Source organism: Rhinichthys klamathensis, unplaced genomic scaffold (genome assembly GCF_029890125.1).
Source record: "Rhinichthys klamathensis goyatoka isolate OS25496 unplaced genomic scaffold, OSU_Roscu_1.1 h1tg000462l_1, whole genome shotgun sequence".
Classification (NCBI taxonomy): Eukaryota; Metazoa; Chordata; class Actinopteri; order Cypriniformes; family Leuciscidae; genus Rhinichthys; species Rhinichthys klamathensis.
The window spans coordinates 1,049,802-1,074,679 of record NW_026606951.1 but is presented as its reverse complement, the minus strand read 5'-3'; the positions used below and the strand labels follow the sequence as shown (position 1 = coordinate 1,074,679).

The following is a 24,878-nucleotide window of genomic DNA, read 5'->3' as shown; positions in this document are numbered from 1 at the left end:
TCACTGTAAAGCTGCTGTGAAACTCTAGATTGTTAAAAGCGCCATATCAAAAAAAAAAAAAAAAAAAACTGATTAGAGTGATCACAGTTTTACATTGCAGTACAGGTTTATTTTACATTTTTTCACAATTGCCAAAACACTAAAACCCATCCTCTGAACCAAATTCTCAAAGGCCTAAACCCATTTGTCGAATAAACCACTTTCTTTAAAGTGTGGACAGTGTTGTCAAGGCTGGATCGGCACACCAGGGGGTGTTTCCCATTGCCTGGCAAGAGATGACATCGTCTGTGATGTGGACAAAGTCCTCCACTATATTCAGCAATATTATTGATCTGAGCTGGATGATGACATCACTGTTTTCTCCAGAGCTACTGTATAGATGAAAGGAACTGATTTATGAATTGCTGATCTTTACACAGGAACTGAATCAACACTGAACTGACTTCAGGTGAACATTCACTCTATTGTCTTTAGAGCTGAATTGAACTCGGTGTACATCATTGAATCATTTGCCTGATATAACTGTAAAGCTGCTTGGAAACAATCTGTACTGTATAAAGCGCTGTAGAACTAAAGCTGGCTTGACTCGGGCCGGACCAACATGAGAGATTCCTTCTGCCTCAGCATCGGGTCTTCATTGACTGATTCTGAGTGGAACATGCTTTTCATTTAGAGTTTTCTTTGACCTTTTGCAGTTGGACTGCTGTATTTTTACAGTGTGCAAGCGCTGAATATACAGACATCCAATACTATACAATATTCAATACTGTACTACACAGTATAAAATATATATCCGCCACACTTTGTTGTAATTTCTATATTTTTTTGTATACCTAATTGCAAAATTAGGTATAAATCATGTTTAAATGCACCCAAGACTTCATGTATACTAGATACTGTATATGTGATTATAAACAAACTGATCCACATGTGCATAGACAATCTTTATCCATGTTGAAGAAACAAGCCTGTAATGAATTCAACAACCACATTTTGTCTATATTTATTTAACTTTAAAAGTGCATCAACAATCAAATCAAACAATAGCCATATGAAATTGTTGTAACAGTCTAAAAAGAAATTTACATTTTAAAGACTGCAATGGAAATAACTACATTAAAAACAGGAAGCACATCAGTGTGATATTCCATGAATCTTCTGGTTTAAAGCCCTTGCAATTTGCTGTAAAGGGAACAATGAGAAATACAAGGGTTTATTTTCAAAGCACAGTCTTTTCAAAAGAGTAAATGTTAATGGCTTTATCAATAATCATACCTGTCTTCCACTGTTCTATTGGACGGATAGTAAACTTTAAAGGAGAATCCACTTTTTGGAAAAGAACCCTGAAAGAGTAAGACATCAACAGATTTCAGATCTAACACACTGATCAGTCACCATCAGTCCAGCCATACTAAATATATCACTCTCTCACACACACACACACACACACACACACACTCTTATACGGTCAGCTGTGGCTTGAGTACCGGGTTGATGCACAGGCAGTCTGTGTTGGAGACGTTGAAAGGGTCGTATTTATCAGCGAAGACGATGACATCAGGAACGGGATAAACGTGTAAGGCGTAATCATACGCCCAGTACACCGGACACACGTAGAGCGGGAGCGGCGTCAGGTGACCTTGTGACAGGATGGTTTTCACAAACTGTTGAAAAAATGCAAAATTCACCAAACAGGTGAAACTTACTGCATGCGTCAAGCATTTTAGCAGTGCTATCAGTATTCTTTAAAAAGGGTTATTAACTTAAAAGGTTAGATTGAATGAAAAAAATAGTGTCATCATTTACTCTCCTTCATGTCGTTCCAAACCCATAAGACTTTTGTTTATCTTCGGAACAAATATAATGAAGATATTTTTGATGAAATCTGAGAGATTTCTGTCCCTCCATTGACAGCTACACAACTACCACTATGTTTCTTCAAAAAGTTCCTAAATATATTGTAAAAGTAATCCATATGAATCGAGTGGTTTAGTCCACATTTTCTGAAGAGAAACGATCACTTTATATGATGAACTGATTGAATCGCACGGATACACGGGCGTCAGTTTGGTTTGAAATGTGGTGGGGACAGAGACGCATTCGGAAGTGCATTTTCAAAAGTGCTGGGTACAAACTCTGCAGCCTGTTTAACCCGTAAATAGATGCATCGATCCGCAATTTTTTTTGAGTTCTTAAATGGTCTAGTGGTAGATCGTTTGCCAAGCGTGTGAGATGTTACGGGCTCTAATCCGCCCTCGGTATAGCTTTTTTTCTCTCTCAAAACTGAATATGATCAGTGGTTACAGTCTATATCAAGCAGCCAGAGACACGTTTGTGTGCATTTTATTTTGTAATTTCACCGGAATGAATATATAGAGAGTCTCTCCGCAACGGCGATTGAAGCGCGCGTCCGAGTGAAGACTGTGCGCGCCACAGAGAACACTGTATCCACGACACTGATAGCAGCAGACACAGCTTGAGTTAAAAAACAAAACATTTTAGCGCTAGATCTCTTATTTAAGAGCGAACTAAATGAATGCTCTGCTAGTTAACTGGAGATGTTTTATTTGTATTAGGTACATCCTCAATGTTTCCAAGAGTGGTGGGGACGCGTGGTGGGGACTGAAATCGACGCCTATGCACGGATACGCATGTAAAGCTCAGGCTCACATGGGAAGGGATATCCAGGTTGCTGCTTGGGAGTCGAACACAGTTTCGGCACATCTTGTTGACGAGGTCTTCTCGAATCACCACCATCTCTTGACTGCAGTACTGTATCCTGAAACAGGAAGAGAAGCGTGATCACTGGAGGATGATGATGATGAAGAAGAGCAACAGTGGGTCGCGCAGCACACGTCGGCTGGTTCACCTGCAGGGGTTGGTGGTGAAGACGGAGAACGGCACGCGCTCTCGGAACTCTTCTGTGAGATGCTCCGCCAGCGGAGGTCTGTACGCACAAACACATTTTACACTTCACGTGCTTATTCACAGACGCTGACTGACTCGAACACAAATGAAGAAGGGTCAGCGTGATGATGATGATGAAACACTGGTCCTAACACTATACCTGGGCAGGACCGTGCCGGGCCCCGGGTCTTCTGGTCCGGGAACAAACACAAAACGACTGCTGCAAAAACACATTGAAAGGGAGTCAGTGAAGTCTAACCCATAACTGGACTCATGCTTCACACTCCACTGTGTGTCATGAGAAAACAAAACCTTTGTCTTAAGCTTTCAGGTTTAATTAAAATATCTTACCTGTTGTGAATGCTGGGAAATTCACAAATCAGATCAGCAAGCGCTTTAAAAGAATCTGAAAAAAAAACAAAAAACATTGTTACACTGTGAACAATTTATGTTCCTTTAAAACACGATTGTGCAACAGCAAAAGCTCTTCAGAGATGTGGAACCTTTGAGTGTTTGGAGCTGGTTCCTGCCGTACGGAGCGGAGGAGAAGTTCCCACAGAATATGAAGCAGGTGGGCGGCATGGCGGAGTATCCTGCAGCAAACACACACCAGGAGAAGAGGAGCTTATTCAAGGAAAAGCCCTTCACTTTTATCATTATCATCACACTTTGGCATATTGTGGTCAAAATTCAATCACAATCGCAGATTCAGTTTACATTTGCTTTAGCAGAATGACAATCGGAGTTCACATTATTAATATTCATAGCCTGTGTACATGAGTCATGGGATTACTATTTATGTTCAGGAAGCTATAAGAAATTATAGTCTGCTCCGATCCAACTTCCACTCCAATATACACTCACCGGCCACTTTATTAGGTACACCTGTCCTACTGCTCGTTAACACTTAATTTCTAAGCAGCCAATCACATGGCGGCAACTCAGTGCATTTAGGCATGTAGACATGGTCAAGACAATCTCCTGCAGTTCAAACCGAGCATCAGTATGGGGAAGAAAGTTGATTTGAGTGACTTTGAACGTGGCATGATTGTTGGTGCCAGAAGGGCTGGTCTGAGTATTTCAGAAACTGCTAATCTACTGGGATTTTCACGCACAACCATCTCTAGGGTTTACAGAGAATGGTCCGAAAAAGAAAAAACATCCAGTGAGCGGCAGTTCTGTGGGCGGAAATGCCTTGTTGATGCCAGAGGTCAGAGGAGAATGGCCAGACTGGTTCGAGCTGATAGAAGGGCAACAGTGACTGAAATAACCACTCGTTACAACCGAGGTATGCAGCAAAGCATTTGTGAAGCCACAACACGCACAACCTTGAGGCGGATGGGCTACAACAGCAGAAGACCCCACCGGGTACCACTCATCTCCACTACAAATAGGAAAAAGAGGCTACAAAAAGAGCTCACCAAAATTGAACAGTTGAAGACTGGAAAAATGTTGCCTGGTCTGATGAGTCTCGATTTCTGTTGAGACATTCAGATGTTAGAGTCAGAATTTGGCGTAAACAGAATGAGAACATGGAACCATCAGGCCTTGTTACCACTGTGCAGGCTGGTGGTGGTGGTGTAATGGTGTGGGGGATGTTTTCCTGGCACACTTTAGGCCCCTTAGTGCCAATTGGGCATCGTTTAAATGCCACGGCCTACCTGAGCATTGTTTCTGACCATGTCCATCCCTTTATGGCCACCATGTACCCATCCTCTGATGGCTACTTCCACCATGTCACAAAGCTCTAATCATTTCAAATTGGTTTCTTGAACATGACAATGAGTTCACTGTACTAAAATGGCCTCCACAGTCACCAGATCTCAACCCAATAGAGCATCTTTGGGATGTGGTGGAACGGGAGATTCGCATCATGGATGTGCAGCCGACAAATCTGCGGCAACTGTGTGATGCCATCATGTCAATATGGACCAAACTCCCTGAGGAATGCTACCAGCACCTTGTTGAATCTATGCCACGAAGAATTGAGGCAGTTCTGAAGGCAAAAGGGGGTCCAACCCGTTACTAGCATGGGGTACCTAATAAAATGGCCGGTGAGTGTATATATATACATGTAAATGTTCCTTCACTTAAAAGAGCTTATTTATCATAGAGACAATTCCTCCCAATCTCGGTAATATGTAAATAGTATCACAGAGTCACGGTTGTAACCTATAGCGTGGGAGCGGCAGCGGGCAATCGAGAGCCATCTTGATTACAAGGACTTCAAATAAATGTTGTCACCTTAACTTCTGGCCGTTCTTATTTGAAAGAATATCAAAGATGTGGGCACAGAGGGCAAGACTTTTTGTTGTTATCCTCCATTTACATTTAAGACAGAGCTTCATTTACATGCTGAGGGGGAAGACCAATGTAATACAGTATAAAATGTTTGAGCTGAGATTATTTCGGGGTTCATTCTGACGCCGGTGAACCCGAGGTGCTTCGTGTACCTTGCCACTGCTATGCCGTAATAAACTTCATTTTTGAGATCTTCAACGTCCACATCATTTTTTCTTACAAAGCTCAACTAGTCAATTAGTGATGCTGACTAGTGGTTTTAATGTTTTTAGCAGTGGCCAAACAATATGGCCAATGCATCAGTCAAATTAATTTTTACTTTGTTTATATAGTTTTTCTTTTTTACCCAACAAACATAAGGGTACAAACAAAAAAATCAAGTGCAAATACAAAAATAAGATGGTTCTTAATAATCACCCTTTATTAAATGTATGAACACAGAAACCCCCTGTTAACAGGTTAATGCCACGTTTCCCATTCCATGACTAGTAAAATAATCGCAATGTATTCTCTGTGAAATTGCGGACAGACGCCGCCGATGTGTGTACACTCGAAGAGAAAATGTGTTCAAATTTTAAAGACGTGGCGCTGCGCTTCTCGTCCGGTGTGCGACCCCTTTAAAGTGTTGTTTTCTTTTGAGCCGAAGAACTCCCATACAGGCGAGCTTACTTTTTTCGGGTGTGGACAGAGTGTTTCACTCTCTCGCTCAGACGGCGTTCTCCTCAGAGGAGCTGCGCGGCCCGGGCTGCGTCTTCTTTGATAGGTGTCAGCGGGTGCAATACAGCACCTGAGAGGCCAATCAGGTACTCGCGCTGGAGTATTTACGTGTCATGTGTAGCGATTATACGCACGTATAAATATAATTAATTATTATTCATAACGGATTATGATCAATAATTAATAATTGAATTATTTTCAGAATTTACTGTAGCAAAATCAATAGTATGATCAGTTTATCAGTTCATCCAATGAACGGAAAGCATAAACAATTATTAATTCTAGGAAATATAATATCTTCTTGGCCAAGAAAGACTAATTCCCAGCTAACAGCTAAATTAAGAAATAAATCAAGGGTCAAAGCATAGGTAACTTAGATCGAAGTTCAAGACAATAAATCTGTAAGCACATATCACAAGTAATGCTTCTCCTTTCAAATACAAACAATACTTTATTGATTATAAGCCTATGACTAACACACAAAACAAATATCTAACACAAACACACGCACACGCATTCATACAAGTTGAAGAAAGACAGAGAGTGAGGAAGAATGAGTTTTAGGAGTTAGATGGTGAGATCCCAAGTTTCTTTTTTTTTTCTTTTTTATTTTTTTTATTTACTTTTTCTCATATAAACATTACACTTCAATCAGATGTAACTCAGATACTGTATCGGGCATCCTCAAATAAAAAAAAACGTACACAACATACAAATATATGCCCATACAAACACCATATAGTCGTGTTTGCAGTACATCTATTCATCAGAAAAATACACTTTTTTTTCTTTTTTTTTACAAAACAACAAAAATTAGAAAGAACTATGTACATGTAGGGAGTAGTTTTTCTGGGCATTCTGGATATTAACTAGAGAATAAAATCAGGTCTTTGAGATGTTGCATATTTGGTCCATTTATCCCAGCACAAAGTAAATTGTTCCAGTTTATGATTTACAAATGCTGTTATCTTCTCCAATTTGTAAATGTCCATTGTAATTTCCATCTATGCGTTTAGGGTAGGGCTCTCGTGTGACAACCATTTTTTGGTAAAGCTCTTCTTTACAGCCACCAGCAATATATTCATTAAATATTTATCTCTTTTTAACCATTCTTGAGGTATATATCCAAAATATAAGGTTTTACTATCAAATGGTATTACACATTTAAAAATATATTGTAAAGCATTATGTATTCCTCTCCAATATTTCTTAATAACGGAGCAATCCCAGAAAACATGGTAATGGTTTGCATTTTGGTTTCCACAGTTTCTCCAGCATATAGAAGCATTACTACCAAGATAGGATTTCTGAGAGGGTGTAATAAAATATCTTATCAAATTTTTCCACCCAAACTCCCTCCATTTCTGTGACCTGGAGCATTTCCATTGATACCTCCATATTATTGTCCATTCTTCCTCAGATATATTTATTCCTCCTTCCTTCTCCCATTTTGTTTTAATATAGGAAGTTGAGTGTGTTTTAAGATTTAAAAAACATTTATATATGCATGAAATAATTCTACCAAACAAATCTGAGTTGTACGCTTTTCTGAACAGTTCTATTATAACTTTCCCTGTCCCAGCCACATTCTTCATCTTCATATTAACAAAATGTCGCATCTGTAGATATCGGTAGAAGTCTTGTGTTTCAAATGAGTATTTCTCTTTGAGTGTTTCAAAACTAGTTATTGTGCCACCTTTTATTATATTACATAAAACTGTTAATCCTTTATCCGTCCAGTCCTTAAATCTAGTATCTAATCTATTTGGCGTAAATTCTGAGTCGTATGCACACCATTTAAGAGGCACAATATCTTCTTTTAATTTATATTCTATTATAATCGTTTTCCATACATTAAGAGTGCATTTTACCCATGGGTTATCAATAACATTTGTGTGACCTTGTAAGTTGCTATCAGCAAGGATTGCCTGTATAGGGATGGAGGATAATTTCTCCTCTATATTTTTCCATTGGGCTTTATAGGATGGGTTGCACCAACATATCACGGCTCTCATCTGTGGCGCAAAATAATAATCTCTTAAAGAAGGTAATCCCCAACCCCCTTTTTCTTTAGCTAGCTGTAACGTTTTAAATCGAACCCTAGGCCTTTTACCCTGCCATATATATCTTGACAACATCTTTTCCCATTCATTAAATTGATTTTGGTTAATCATTATTGGTAAGGTCTGGAATAGGTATAATAATCTAGGCAAAATATTCATTTTAATAGATTCAATCCTTGAACTGAGGCTAAAGAAAGGAATTAGGTTCCATCTTCCTATATCTTCCTTAATTTTTTTACATATAGGTAAATAATTACATTCAAATAGTTTTGAGAGATCCTTTGGCATGTTGATGCCGAGATACTTAAAGGATTCAGTTTGCCATACCAAGGGGTATCTGTTTTTAATTTCTTTTGGTACTCTATAGTTATACGAGAGTAACTGTGTTTTACTAACATTAATCTTATATCCTGATAATTGGCCATATGTTTCAAGTGACTGCATCAGTTTTGGTAATGAATATGTTGGCTGCCCTAAGTATATCAGAATATCATCTGCATAACAAGCGAGTTTGTGTTCTGTTCCTTTAATGTTAATTCCCCTAATATCCTCATTCTGTCTGATGTATTGAGCTAATGGTTCCAAATATAGTGCGAAAAGTAATGGTGACCATGCACAGCCCTGCCTTGAACCCCTTTCTAGGGTAAAGCTATTTGATAGATATCCATTGATTTTAATCTTAGCAGTGGGTTTATCATATAGAGACTGTATAGTTTTTATAATTGTATCGTGTAATCCAAATCTGTGTAAAATCTGTAGAGAAAAGTCCAATTAACTGAATCAAATGCTTTTTCAGCATCTATGCTTATCACTATTGCTTCCATATAATATTTTTGTATATGATTCATAATGTGTAGTGTCCTTCGTATATTATCTTGTGTCTGACGTTGTCGTATGAAACCTGTCTGATCATTATGTATCAATTTAGGTAAAAATTCTTCTAATCGTTTGGCCATGATAGAGGTAAATAATCTATAATCCACGTTAAGAACTGATATTGGTCTAAAGGATCCACATTCTAATTTATCTTTGCCTTCTTTTGGTATGGCTGATATTATCGCCTCCTTCCAGCTAGGTGGTGTTTGTGCTTTTTTCAGAACCCAGTTCAATGTAGGGAGCATTACCGGAATTAAATCATTTTTAAACTCCTTGTACCACTCCGCCGTGTAACCATCTGATCCCGGTGATTTATTTAATTTTAGTCTACTAATTGCAATCTTTAATTCATCTTCAGATATGTCAGTGGTCATCCTTCTATTTTGCTCTTCATTTAAAGTGGGTAGCTCTAATGAATTTAGGAAAGTGTCAATTTGAGTTACATTTCTCCCTGGAACTCTTGAGTATAAAGTTTTATAGAAAACCTCGAAAGATTCCTGAATTTCCTTTAACTTACTTTTTATCGTTTTTGTTCTTGGGTCTCTAATTCTATGAATTGTATTTTCTGCAGTTTTCTTCCTCAGTTTCCATGCCAATATTCTCATTGCATTAGATCCCCCTTCATAATATCTCTGTTTTAGAAACATTAGATTCTTCTTTACTTCTTGTATAGCTAAATTGTTAATCTTGTCCCTAACTTTTTTTATTTCGTCTAGTATATCGTTCGCTAAACTTAATTTATGTCTTTTTTCTAGTTCTCTTAAATTATTATGTAGTTCATCTAATGTTTTATTTCTCCTTTTTTTCTTATATGAAGATATTGCTATGATTTTACCTCTTAAGACAGCCTTCAAAGTATCCCATAAGATAGGAGGTGAAACCTCACCATTGTCATTAAATTCTAGATAGAGATTAATTTCTTTTTTAATTTGTTCTTTAAAACAAGGATCATTAAATAGACTCGAGTTTAATTTCCATGTATTGTTTTTTGGTGGTAGGTCAAAAACAATGGATAAATCTATTGGTGCATGGTCACTTATATCTATTGACCCGATTCCACAGGAATGTATCTTATCTTTATCTCTTCCAAATGTTATAAAATAGTCTATTCTGGTATATAGAGAATGGGGGGCAGAGTAATAAGTATAGTCTCTTCTGTTAGGAAAGAAATCTCTCCATATATCAATTAGACCAACATCTTCAAAAAGTGCATTAACTTTCTTATGTAGAGACCCCTTGTCATAGTTGTTTCCACTAGAGGAGTCTAATTTTGGCTTTAAATGTATATTTAAATCTCCGCCACAAATCAGAAAACCTTTTGTTTCCATTGTCATGATACTAGTAATTCTCTGGAAGAAGCTAATATCACTTCCTGGGGGCGCATATATATTTAATAGAGTAACTAGATTATCATAAATTTTGCCCTTTACTAGGATATATCTGCCCTCCTTGTCTCCCATTTCAGATATTTTTTCAAAATTTAGTTTGTTTGAAATAAGAATAGCGACTCCCCTTCTATGTCCTGATTTATATGAAGAGAAAAATACATCAGAGAAGCCCATTCTCCTCAGTTTTTCATGCTCTTTATCATTCAGATGTGTTTCCTGTAAATACACTATATGCGCTTGTTCTTTCTTCATTTTAGATAAAATCTTACTTCGTTTAATTGGATTCAACATCCCGTTGACATTAAAGGAAATTATTTTAACTTTGTCCCTAACCATATGTATCTAAAAGCAATGTATTAACCAACTCCGCTAAACAGAACTTAATTAATCTACTCCCTGAATAAACAAGAACAAAAAAACATACATAACAAAACAATGAGAAACAATGATATGATTCCAAGGTTGGGGTCTCTAATAGATGACCCTGAACTGAGCTAGATGGAACTTCTAGCTGTGGGGGAAAATCTCTCTCCCATGTGGGTCGAGGGCCCCCATTGCAGCATTCACCAAAATAAATGGAAAGTTCAGTGTACATTTCACCAAAAAAGCTTGTATATTCCTCCCTTCTATATATTTTCATTTAAATTGGGGAGAGGGATATCCACAACATAAATATTAAATGACTTGAGAAAAAAACTAAAATTAGGCAATGGAAAAATTTACATTACCGCATCTCTCTCAAAGTGAATATTGCACCATATTTTCCAGGTTTACTTAGCTCACCAGAAGTTTGAAATTAGTCCAAACTTAAAGCTCTTCTGGAGGGGACAGGGGCCTTCTTCTGAAACCTTGCAGTCTCTCCCTTATATTCTTCTCTCGCTCTTCTTCCGCTCCCTGTTGTCTCGGGCCTCTAACCATTTCCCAGGCGGTACGGGATAGCTGCTCCGCTAGACTCTCCCTCGGCGTGATTACACTGATGGGAAGTCCCCTATCTTTCATGTCTGCGGTTGCCTCCTCTGCCGACTGGTACAGTCGCGTCCCGTCATCATAAAACACGCGTAGTTTGGCGGGGAACGGGGTCTGAAACCGGATCTGTTTCTGTTTTAATACTCGTTTAGCTTCAGAGTATTCCTTGCGTTTCTGAAGAATTACCGGGGGGTAATCTTGGTCAAAGTATATTGGTCTCTCATTCAAAAACACCTTTTTTGCCCAGGCTTTGCGCAGAATCTCTTCTTTAATTTTGTAGCGGTGGAATTTGATTATAATTGACCGTGGTTTATCTCCCCCGTTGGCGGAGGGTTTTGGGGCGAGCGCGCGGTGAGCTCTCTCGATGCCAAGTTCCGTAGTCGGAGGGATCTCCAGTGTATCTCGTAGTAACTTTTCCACAAACATCGCCGTTGACGTGCCCTCTGATCCTTCGGGAACATTGTAGAGCCTTATGTTCTCCCTTCTAGATCTCCCTTCTAGGTCGAGTAATTTATTTTCTTGTTGATTGATGACTTTTATCATCTTGCTCATCACCTGCTCCACATTTTGAACGCGATCTTCTACTTTTCCGATTCGCGTTTCTGCCTCCGCCAATTTTTGATTAACACTGGTGATTTCTGAGATAATTTCGGTTAGTTGTTGTTTTGTGTCTTTGCGAAAGTCCCTTATCTCCTCCAGAACTTTTGGTTAAACTTGCCGCCTCATTCGGTTGAAGGCTCTCGTTAGCTTCGCCATCTTGTACCTGCGTAGAAGAGCTGTTCCCTGCGTTTTCTTCGTTCACAGCTTCTCCAGCGGTGCATTTTTTGTTTCCATCTCTTCTTCCCATTCTTGCCCCACTTTTCGAGCTAAACAGAATTTAAAAAAAGTTATATCTGATAATTTTACGGGGCAGTTAATCGGTTTTCCCGGAGGAGCTGTTGTTTAGGCTGCCATTCAGAGTGATGACGCCACCGGAACCTCGATCCCAAGTTTCTATATGCACTTAAAAGACATGACCTGAACGAACCATCAACAATTAATTTCACCCTTGTATCGTTTCTTAGGCGGGTAATTCAATTTGATATTAAAATGCACCTGCAGTTTCAGCTAAAAGTCTGGAGGTACTTGCTTGTCCTTGCGTTGCTTTTGGGGATTCCCTTTTGTCGGTGTGAAGGTGTTCCCCGGGTCCGTGGTTTGGCTGGCGGTCTCCTCGTGCTTGATAGATCTTGGGCAGCCAGTCACGTGGTGTGTTGGCGGATGGATGAAAGTCTTTGAAGTTGGAAGCGTGTTGCAGTCGAAACGTTTTAAACGAAACTTTGCAGCAAAACTTAACTTAGAACCGAGACTTTTAACGGAAAAGAAAACAAACTAAGAAAAGAAAGAAAAGTGTGACGAGATGGCTTGAATTAAATCTGTTTTAACCCATATCTTGATTTGGGTCATTTGTCTCTGCGTCTACATGGTTACTATAACCATCGTCGGCTCCACCCGGCTTGTTCTGCCGAAAGAGAGCATCACAAGAGAGCAGAGGGCAAGAGCATCACAAGAGCATCACAAGAGAGGATTCTGTGTTCGGGTCTAAGATTTTAAACTCAAAATGTTTGTCCCGCCTCCTGGAGGAATTTGGAATTCGGACAATAAGATACTATATGGTTATTTGAGAAGGGGGTCTTTTCTATCCCCCCCCCTTTCTCTCATCGTGAACCATGTGCTATCTGTGGCCTGCTTAGTCATCAGCTTGAACATAGGATTCAGTTTAGACATAATTTCCATTTTAAGAACATAAACATTTTTACACAGATTTCAATCAAGCCATCTTTTGAATTAAACACATACGAGCATAATGATAGGAAACACGACACTTTCATTCCAGTATCTCTAATATTTAAAACAATTACATGACTTAGATGTGATCTAAGCAGAACAGACACATACAGGGGTTGTAAACACAATTTATAATTATGTTATGTTACATGATTTTGATTATGGGTCAGTCAAGAATTGTTCTGGGATGAGTTTTATTGGTATTGGAGAATTGGAGGAAAGTCCTTATGTGTGTGTGTGTGTGTATCCTTATGGTCAGCATTTGTCGCATCCGTGGTGTTTACCACGTGAGGGTTTAGGTCGCAAATGGTTGTCTTCAAGACAAAGGGTAGTTTTGTATGGACACAAGGAGACGTACTAATTGATGAGGGGAAAACTAGCTCGGGACCCTGAATGGTTCAGTCTGTTTAGTCGCAGGGGTCAGGTGACTTCTTGTTAGGGCCTCTTGTTTCACCATTTCTGAACAGATCTGTTCTTGCCAAATTATAAAACATTGACAACGTCCTTCCTTTAGTTAAACAACAAAAGGGTCTTCTTGGCTCATAGCCTAGGGTGATCTGGAATTTGCAGTTTGATTATGTACGAACGCTTCACTCGTGTGGGGTTCATTCTCGTTGTCGCTACACGTTATCATAACAGTCCTATTCGTTTCGCCAATAGCGGTATATTGCCACACTCTAAATTAACACGATGCCGATATTTCATGCTTTGAATATCACGATTATCGTCAACACCGGTATATTGCGACACCCCTACATTACACTAACATTTTGAAATAAACTCACATTGTACAGATATGATGAACAGATACTGTATCTGAACAAATCACATAAACCACATCTTTTGTTTAATAGCAACAGAAGAGTTTTGCAGAACTGCATTTAGACTGACAAATTTAAAAATCATGTCCTCATAAAACATCATTCACAGTATCACTTGCTTTTGTAAGTTTGGAGTTTTCAGCAGATTCTTAAAGATCCGAAAGAATCCAAACCTGAGAACATGGTGTGTATCTTCTCCAGGACCTCCACACTGTCCAGCCACACATCCGACACAATCACAAACATGGCGTCTTCATTCTCCTCCTCCAGCTGCTTGAGTTTGGCTGACGCTTTGACCGCAGTGGTGGACGGCCCACCAAAGAAGTTTATATTGCCATAATATGCCCTGTACGCAGACAAGAAAACACCATGTGGATGTAGAACCATGTGAGCTACAGTTACAGTGAATAACAGCTAATACACACCTGGTGAAAGAAGAGGGTTCTGTGGGCGGGAACCCAAACGCGTTGACATGGAACACAGAATCCTCGTACCATCCTGGGAACGCAGACAGAGCATGTGATTATAGAGATCAGATCAGAGCATGTGCAGATCAGAACATGTGATTATAGATCAGATCAGAGCAGAGCATGTGATTATAGAGATCAGATCAGAGCATGTGCAGATCAGAACATGTGATCAGAGCAGAGCATGCGATTAGAGATCAGATCAGAACATGTGATTACAGAGATCAGAACATGTGATTACAGAGATCAGAACATGTGATTATAGAGATCAGATTATAGAGATCAGATCAGAACATGTGATTATAGAGATCAGAGCAGAGCATGTGATTATAGAGATCAGATCAGAGCATGTGATTACAGAGATCAGAACATGTGATTATAGAGATCATATCAGAGCATGTGATTATAGAGATCCGATCAGAACATGTGATTATAGATCAGAGCAGAGCATGTGATTATAGAGATCAGAACATGTGATTATAGATCAGAACAGTGCATGTGATTATAGAGATCAGAACATGTGATTATAGATCAGAGCAGTGCATGTGATTATAGAGATCAGAACATGTGATTATAGATCAGAGCAGTGCATGTGATTATAGAGATCAGAACATGTGATTATAGATCAGAGCAGAGCATGTGATTATAGAGATCAGAACATGTGATTAGAGATCAGATCAGAACATGTGATTAGAGATCAGATCAGAGCATGTGATTACAGAGATCAGATCAGAACATGTGATTACAGAGATCAGATCAGAACATGCGATTAGAGATCAGATCAGAACATGTGATTACAGAGATCAGATCAGAACATGTGATTATAGAGATCAGATTATAGAGATCAGATCAGAACATGTGATTATAGAGATCAGATCAGAGCATGTGATTACAGAGATCAGATCAGAACATGCGATTAGAGATCAGATCAGAACATGTGATTACAGAGATCAGATCAGAACATGTGATTATAGAGATCAGATTATAGAGATCAGATCAGAACATGTGATTATAGAGATCAGATCAGAGCATGTGATTATAGAGATCAGATCAGAGCATGTGATTATAGAGATCAGATCAGAGCATGTGATTATAGAGATCAGAGCATGTGATTATAGAGATCAGATCAGAGCATGTGATTTTAGAGATCAGATCAGAGCATGTGATTATAGAGATCAGATCAGAGCATGTGATTATAGAGATCAGATCAGAGCATGTGATTATAGAGATCAGATCAGAGCATGTGATTATAGAGATCAGAGCATGTGATTATAGAGATCAGATCAGAGCGTGTGATTATAGAGATCAGATCAGAGCATGTGATTATAGAGATCAGATCAGAGCATGTGATTATAGAGATCAGATCAGAGCATGTGATTATAGAGATCAGATCAGAGCATGTGATTATAGAGATCAGATCAGAGCATGTGATTATAGAGATCAGATCAGAACGTGATTAGAGATCAGAGCATGTGATTACAGAGATTAGATCAGAGCATGTGATTATAGAGATCAGATCAGAGCATGTGATTATAGAGATCAGATCAGAACATGTGATTATAGAGATCCGATCAGAGCATGTGATTTTAGAGATCAGATCAGAGCATGTGATTATAGAGATCAGATCAGAGCATGTGATTATAGAGATCAGATCAGAGCATGTGATTAGAGATCAGATCAGAGCATGTGATTATAGAGATCAGAACATGTGATTAGAGATCAGAACATGTGATTACAGAGATCAGATCAGAGCATGTGATTACAGAGATCAGATCAGAGCATGTGAATATAGAGATCAGATCAGAGCATGTGATTACAGAGATCAGAGCATGTGATTATAGAGATCAGATCAGAGCATGTGATTATAGAAATCAGATCAGAGCATGTGATTATAGAGATCAGATCAGAGCATGTGATTATAGAGATCAGATCAGAGCATGTGATTACAGAGATCAGATCAGAGCATGTGATTACAGAGATCAGAGCATGTGATTACAGAGATCAGAGCATGTGATTATAGAGATCAGATCAGAGCATGTGATTATAGAGATCAGATCAGAACATGTGATTATAGAGATCAAATCAGAGCATATGATTATAGAGATCAGAGCATGTGATTATAGAGATCAGATCAGAGCATGTGATTACAGAGATCAGATCAGAGCATGTGATTATAGAGATCAGATCAGAGCATGTGATTATAGAGATCAGATCAGAGCATGTGATTATAGAGATCAGATCAGAGCATGTGATTACAGAGATCAGATCAGAGCATGTGATTATAGAGATCAGATCAGAACATGTGATTATAGAGATCAAATCAGAGCATATGATTATAGAGATCAGAGCATGTGATTATAGAGATCAGATCAGAGCATGTGATTACAGAGATCAGATCAGAGCATATGATTACAGAGATCAGATCAGGGTCAGGAGTTTCAGACGGCAGCGGGACAGAGACTCACCCTCAGCCAGAACGAAGCAGGACTCTGTGTAAAGGCCGCTGTGAAACTGGTATGATGAGCGTTAAGGAACAAACGGAAAACATCCTCTAAGACAGCAGCACATGTGCTTCATGATAAACACAGGAAGGATATTGCCTTTGATATATTGAGCTGCACTGTGCCACTGAGGTCCTCCAGGTAGAACTTGCCCTGAAAGAACAGAGGATGAAGAGAATATATCAACATGAAATCCTGGAGTCAGGAAGCAAGTGTTCTGAAAAGTTTAAGCATCTGTGTTTTCTCTCGCTCACGGATCAGTCCGATTCGCACTACCCACTCATCAACACGCTAATGTTCCAATCAAGGGCCTAGAATTTATTTTGATGTGTCTCTATTAACACTTCTAATCAAACAAGACTTATAACACTACCACTGTACATGTTATTCTGGACACATCTAAATGGGCCATGCCCTGGATTGCTTGTTGCGTTTCTAAACTGCTGTGTGTGTGTTCAATGCTCACTGCTGTGTGTGTGTGTGTGTGTTCAATACTTGCTGCTGTGTGTGTGTGTGTGTGTGTGTGTTCAATACTCGCTGCTGTGTGTGTTCAATACTCACTGTTGAGAATTTATTTGTTAGAAGAATATTTAAAAGAATAGTTATGAAAGTTAAAATTAATAAGTTAACATTTAATACACAACACTAAGATTAACAGTTCATGTTTCAGATACATATGTGGTCAAAAACATTCATGTGTAATTAAGATTTGTGAATTGACTTCATTTCCCAAGATGCATTGAGCAATGGTGAAAGGCACGTGATTCACGTGGAGTTTTGTTTATGTTTGGTGATTTTGGCAACGGCCATCTTGTGAACGATTTGCTGAACAAGCACGCTGTATTCATCTTTGTTTCTTTTTCATTAAACGTCTAAACGAAGCAGCGTCTCTCATCGTCATTCCTAGTCTATAAGACGATAAATGTACAACATTTTTGGTGCCGGAAACCCGGGAAACAGAAGATTATGAGTGACGAAGACCATGGAGAGCGACCGGTTGGTATGGAACAACTTGAAAGGTCCAAAAGAAACCGTCGGACGATACGGAGTTCTACAACGAGACTGCTAAACCAGATCGACGTCGAATTATTAAAGGGAGACAAGGATATCGACCAGATTTGGAAGGAAAGATCTCATTGTAAATGCTCACGTCAAAGCTTCTGAATCTCACTCCTGTAAAGAAATCATCTGATGTCAGTGCATTAATGCAGTTATATGATGACTGTGAAATTCAAATCAGAAGCCTAGAGTCATTGGGAGTGGTATCAAACACCTATGGCGGTATGTTGGGCCCAATATTACTCCAGATGATGCCAGACGACATGGCTCTTGAATACAGCCGTCACAGAGGAGATGACGATGAGTGGAACGTGCCTAATGTGTTGAAGTTCCTGCAGAAAGAGGTTCAGAGCCGAGAGAGAACTTTACAAATGATGAAATCATACAACCAGAGAGAAACCCAGTCTGCTAACAAAACATGCGGCAAATCATATTCAGCCAGTGATGTGAAATTAAAGAAACCAAGCATGACATCTGCAGCTGCACTACACATTGCTGACCAGAAAATGTGAAACTGCCTGTTCTGTGATAGCACTGAACACAAATCTGAAAAATGTCCAGACCACACGGTGTCAGCACGCAAGGAAAAACTGAAGAAGCTTGGCAGGTGCTTTGTGTGTCTGGGGACCAAACACATAGCCAGGTTTTGCAGGTCAAAGGGCATGTCATGTGCCACATGTGGAGGCAGGCATCATGCAGCCATTTGTGAGAAAAATGAGACATCTCCACCTGCTGCGGTTGCCAACATTGTTATTTCCTCAGTAATTCCCCAAGCGGAGAAAGACAAACCTGACATTGAGAACACTGTGCTGCTACAAAATGCCAAGGCATGGGTTTGTAGGACCCACAAGCAGGAAGATGGTCCGCTGCTTGCTAGATGGAGGTAGTCAGGGGAGTTTTGTGCATGAGAATGTGGTGAAGGCGCTGCAGCTACCTGTTACGAGGAAAGGGACACTCACTCTTCACACATTTGGCTCCTCTGCTCCAACAACGGTGAGTCGCAATATAGTGAAGCTCAGCTTGGAGAATGTATGGGATAATCAGCAGGGAATCGAAATTGAGGCAGTTGTCACCCCCAAAGTGTGCACAGCGCTGATGAAAGTGCCTGGTGAACACATACAAAGAGAAATGAAAAGCAGAGGTCTTCAACTAGCAGACTGTGCTGGAGATTATAAACCTGAACTTTCTGTGCTAATTGGCTCTGATTATTACTGGCAGATAGTATCAGGCAGAGTAGAGAGACTGACAAATAGCCTAGTGGCACTGGAGAGCACTTTCGGATGGGCAGTGCAAGTGTCCAGCATGACAGAGACGACCTGCATGCATATTCAGCTCAGCGAGGATGCACAGATTGATAAACAGCTGCATGCATTCTGGGAGCTTGAGTCCCTGGGCATCACAAGTGAGAAGTCTGAGAGCCCAGAGGATGTAGAAGTGTTGCGGCGGTTCGAGGAAACCTCCATCTTCAAGGATGGGTGTTACCAAGTGGAGTTGCCATGGCGACAACATCATCCTCCACTTCAAGACAATTACTGCATCGCAAAAAAGAGACTTGAGAGTTTGAAAAGGAAACTAAGCAAGGATGTCACACTCTACAGCAGATACAATGAAGTTGTGGAGGACTACTTAAAACAAGGAATGGCAGAGGACGTGCCAAGGGAGCATGCATCATCACAAGGCAGTCAGACATATTACTTACCTCATCACGCGGTATTGAGAGAGGATAAGGCGACAACAAAAGTGCGGGTTGTGTTTGATGCGTCCTCCCACGAAAATAAAAGTCCCTCACTAAATGACTGTCTCTTAACAGGTCCCAATCTGAATCCAGATCTGATGAGTATTTTGATCAAATTTAGACTGCATGAAATCGCATATATGGCAGATATCAAGAAAGCATTTCTGCAGATTTCACTCTCAGAAAGAGATCGGGACGCTGTAAGATTTCTGTGGTTCATGGGACCGCCAACAGAGGAGAAGGACATGACGCTGCGCATGCTCAGAATGACAAGAGTGGTGTTCGGAGCTTCATCAAGCCCATTCTTACTCGCAGCCACCATTAGGAAGCATTTAAGACAGTATGAGCTAGAACACCCACATGTGGTAGAAGTCCTTAGCTCCTCACTCTACGTCGATGATTTTATTTCAAGTGCAAGTGAGGTGACCAAGGCACATACAGTGACAACGACAGCCAGGAACATTATGTCTGCTGCAGGCATGGAGCTATGTAAATGGATGACAAACTCTCCTGAGCTCAAAGAAAAATGGCAGAAAAGCTTGATGGATGGTGCTGTGCAACCAGAATCACACGGGTCTGTGCTGAAGGTGCTGGGTATGGTGTGGAGACCGGCCACTGATGATTTTGTGTTCGACCTCAGGGGGCTGCTTGATATTCTGAAAGAAAGAGAAAACACAAAACGAAGTGTTCTGCAGTCTTCTGCTCGCATTTTTGACCCTCTGGGATTCCTGACTCCTTTCACTATCAGGATTAAGTGTTTGTTCCAAGAGATGTGGGAGAGAGGGCTCAAGTGGGACGAGGAACTGCCACCTGATCTGACGAAGAAATGGCAACAGTGGTGCTCAGAGCTCCCTCGACTGCATCAGGTCTCAATCCCACGATGGTATCAAACACACATAGCACAGCAGGACGGTCAAGAGTTAAAGCTACATGTGTTCTGTGACTCGAGTGAAAGGGCGTATAGTGCAGTTGCTTATCTTCAAGGAGAAACAAAGGAAGGAGAAGTGACCATAAGCCTGGTTGCATCCAAGTCCAGAGTGGCTCCACTCAAAAGGATGACACTGCCACGCCTGGAGCTAATGGGTGCTGTAATAGCAGCCAGGCTGGGGAACACCCTCATGAAAGCACTGCAGCTAGACAAGACACAACTCAGACTATGGACAGACTCAATGATAGTGCTGCATTGGATTTGTGGTTCTGCTCATAAGTGGAAGCAGTTTGTAGCAAATAGAGTCACAGAAATCCAGTCTCTGACTGACCCACAGTCATGGTCTCACTGCAAAGGGAAAATGAATCCAGCTGACCTCCCCACCAGAGGCCTAACTGTGCAGGACCTGAAGCAGAGCACATTGTGGTGGAATGGTCCTTGTGTTCTGATGTCACCTGATCAGTTAGAGAGCACTCAGGAAGATGTTCAGGAAGATGAGGTAAGGTCTGAACTCAGATCCAAATACCAGATTGCTGTACAGTTTGTTAAGCAAGACCAAGACTTCTTAAGCCCTGTTTTATGTCTGGAGAGGTACAGCAAACTAAAAACAGTGCTCCGGGTGACAGCCTGGATAAAGAGGTTTATCTGCAACACCCGCTCAAGCACAAAAATCAGTGGTGAACTGACGGCAGAAGAGCTGAATGAAGCAGGAAAAAACTGGATAAAGGTGATTCAGAACCAGAGTTTCAGCTCTGAAATTGATTTGCTGAAAGCAGGGAAATGTCCCCACACTGACTCCAGAATCCGAGAGCTAAAACCATTTTTGGATGAAGAGGAGCTGCTCAGTGTGGGAGGAAGGCTCCAGCATTCTGATCTCTCCTACAGAGAAAAGCACCCATGGATTTTGCCCAACAACCACCGATACACAGAAATGTTGGTGCAGTATGAACATGAGAAGATAATGCATGCAGGTGTACGAGACACTTTAGTGCAGCTAAGAGAGAAATATTGGGTTTTGAGGGCACGACAGGTGGTGAAGAAGGTTGTGTCCAGATGTGTACTCTGCAAGAAATGCAAGGCAAAAGCTGGGCAGCAGACTACCTCGCCACTGCCAAGAGACAGAATAACAGAGTCACCGCCATTTGAGATCACTGGTGTGGACTTCGCAGGGCCACTCTATGTGAAGACACAGAACGTCATGACAAAAGCGTATATAGCACTGTTCACTTGCGCTGTAACCAGAGCGGTGCACTTAGAGCTGGTCTCGGATATGTCTACAGAGAACTTCTTGCTAGCGTTGAAAAGATTCATCTCGAGAAGAGGATTATGTAAGGTGATTTATTCAGATAACGCCAAGACGTTCAAGAGAGCGGATCAAGATTTGAAGGAGCTCTGGAAAGGCATTAAAGATCCACAGCTACGGGAGTTCTTCTCTGAGAAGGGCATCACCTGGCGGTTCATCGCTGAAAGAGCAGCCTGGTGGGGCGGATTCTGGGAGCGGCTGGTAAGGTCAGTCAAAATTATTCTCAGAAAAGTGCTAGGCAGAGCTAAACTCAACTTTGAAGAGATGCGCACCATTCTGACTGAAGCTGAAGCCATAATAAACTCGAGGCCGCTCACTTATGTGCACAATGATGTGGACGAGCCAGAGCCACTAACACCTGCTCATTTCTTGGTGGGCCAGAGACTGAGCTGCTTGCCTTCTAAGCCATGTCCAGCTGAGACTAACCATCCAACAGCGAACAAGGAGGAGATGAACAGGAGGTGGCGCTACCGACAAAGACTTATGACCAACATCTGGAACCGATGGCGGAGAGAATATTTGCTGGATTTGAAGTCGGCTCATCGCTGCGACACCCCACGGTCTTCTCTGCTGAAGGTCGGAGATGTTGCACTCATCGGAGAAGAGAACACCCCAAGACAAAGCTGGAAGATAGGAAGAATTGAGGAATTGTTTCCAGGTCGTGATGGACTTGTGAGGTCATGTACAGTTCGCACGAGTTCAGGGACTGTTCTGCGGAGACCCATCCAGCTTTTGTATCCTTTGGAAATTATATAAACTGTAGTTTATGGGGGGGAGGATGTTGAGAATTTATTTGTTAGAAGACTATTTAAAAGAATAGTTACGAAAGTTAAAATTAATAAGTTAACATTTAATACACAACACTAAGATTAACAGTTCATGTTTCAGATACATGTCAAGTCAAGTCATCTTCATTTATATAGCGCTTTTAACAATGGATTGTTTCAAAGCAGCTTTACAGAGATAAACATATAATTTAAGGTAACAGATTGTTTTGGCGTTATAGCGGTTCTTGAATAATGTTACTTCCAGCCAAAGCCAACCTTGACCATCCAACTCGTAACCTAGAGCGTAAATGGAAACAAACTAATTTAGAGGTCTTTAGAATCGCGTGGAAAGACAGTATGTCACGTTATAAAAAAGCTCTAAAAGCAGCCAGGGCTGAGCATCTCCGCAAACTAATAGAAAATAACCAAAATAATCCAAGGTTTTTATTTAACACCGTGGCTAGACTAACAAATAAACAGACATCACCCGAGCAAATTATTCCGTTACAGTATAGCTGTAATGATTTTATGAACTACTTCAATGAGAAAATTGAAAACATCCGAAACACAATTGTAAATGTACAATCCTCTATGGTGTCTTATGATTCAGCCTCAATTATCGCCCCTCAAGAACAACTACACCGCTTTACAACTATAGGACAGGAAGAGCTAAATAAACTTATCATTGCATCTAAACCAACAACATGTTTATTAGATCCAATACCAACTAAATTTCTGAAAGAAGTGTTACCTGTAGTGGAAGAGCCTCTTCTTAATATTATTAACTCGTCTTTATCTTTAGGTCATGTTCCAAAAATATTCAAGCTGGCAGTAATAAAACCTCTCATTAAGAAACCGCAATTAGATCCAAATAACTTAGCAAATTACAGACCGATTTCAAATCTTCCATTTATGTCTAAAATACTAGAAAAGACTGTGTCCGCTCAATTGTGCTCTTTCATGCAAGAAAATGAGATATATGAAAAATTTCAGTCAGGATTCAGACCGCATCATAGCACAGAAACTGCGCTAGTTAAAATGACAAATGATTTACTCTTAGCTTCTGACCAAGGCTGTATCTCAATATTAGTTCTACTCGATCTTAGTGCTGCGTTTGACACTATCGATCATAAAATACTCTTGGATCGACTACAAATCTACACTGGTGTTCAGGGACAGGCATTAAGCTGGTTCAGATCGTATTTATCAGACCGTTACCATTTTGTTTGTTTAAATGGGGAAAAATCGAAGATAACGTCAGTAGACTATGGAGTGCCGCAAGGATCAGTGTTAGGCCCTCTGCTATTCTCAATATATATGCTGCCACTTGGTAATATTATAAGAAAACATGGAATTAATTTCCACTGTTATGCTGATGACACTCAATTATATATTTCATCACGGCCAGATGAAAACACTAACTCATCAAAATTGACAGAGTGTCTTAAAGATATAAAATGCTGGATGACGCATAATTTCCTGCTACTAAATCCAGATAAAACGGAGGTATTACTTGTTGGTCCAAAAAACTATCCACAAAACCACTTACAATACAACTTTAATATAGAAGGATGTCCTGTTACTTTATCCTCTACGGTAAAAGACCTGGGAGTTATACTAGACCACAACTTGTCTTTCGAAAATCATATTTCATATGTTACAAGAACAGCCTTTTTCCATCTTAGAAACATTGCTAAATTACATAACATGCTATCTGTTTCCGATGCAGAAAAGTTAGTTCATGCATTCATGACCTCGAGACTAGATTACTGTAATGCTTTATTAGCTGGTTGTCCTGCATCCTCAATAAACAAGCTACAGTTAGTGCAAAATGCAGCCGCTAGAGTTCTTACTAGATCAAGAAAATATGATCATATAACACCGATTTTATCATCTCTGCACTGGTTACCTATCAAGTTCCGTATCAATTACAAAGTACTACTACTGACCTATAAAGCCCTAAATAGCTCCTGTGTATTTAATGGACCTTCTATCGCCCTACAATCCATCGCGTTCTTTAAGATCACTAAATTCGAGGCTTCTAGTCATTCCTAGGATATCTAAGTCCACTAAAGGAGGGAGGGCGTTCTCACATTTAGCTCCTAAACTCTGGAATAGCCTTCCTGATATTGTTCGAGGCTCTGACTCGCTGTCCCAGTTTAAAACTAGATTAAAGACGCATCTCTTTAGCCAAGCATTTACATAATGCTTACCTTTTATAATACTGCTGAATCAGATCAAATGCATTTAATATT

At 40.2% G+C, this 24,878-nt stretch overlaps 1 protein-coding gene across 1 annotated transcript in view; it reads right to left on the bottom strand.

The window, feature by feature from the left end:
* Positions 1-974: 974 nt before the first annotated feature.
* Positions 975-24,878, bottom strand: part of pole2 (polymerase (DNA directed), epsilon 2) — a 36,301-nt gene continuing 12,397 nt past the window's right edge. The window contains exons 8-19 of the mRNA XM_056236719.1: positions 16,928-16,984; positions 16,796-16,844; positions 14,289-14,361; positions 14,037-14,209; positions 3,411-3,500; positions 3,259-3,313; positions 3,068-3,127; positions 2,870-2,947; positions 2,671-2,779; positions 1,488-1,664; positions 1,276-1,343; positions 975-1,182 (exon numbers count right to left, since the gene is read on the bottom strand). Of these exons, the coding sequence (XP_056092694.1) occupies positions 1,164-1,182; positions 1,276-1,343; positions 1,488-1,664; positions 2,671-2,779; positions 2,870-2,947; positions 3,068-3,127; positions 3,259-3,313; positions 3,411-3,500; positions 14,037-14,209; positions 14,289-14,361; positions 16,796-16,844; positions 16,928-16,984 (1,008 nt within the window). The 3' untranslated portion in view covers positions 975-1,163. The remainder of the gene's footprint in view (positions 1,183-1,275; positions 1,344-1,487; positions 1,665-2,670; positions 2,780-2,869; positions 2,948-3,067; positions 3,128-3,258; positions 3,314-3,410; positions 3,501-14,036; positions 14,210-14,288; positions 14,362-16,795; positions 16,845-16,927; positions 16,985-24,878) is intronic.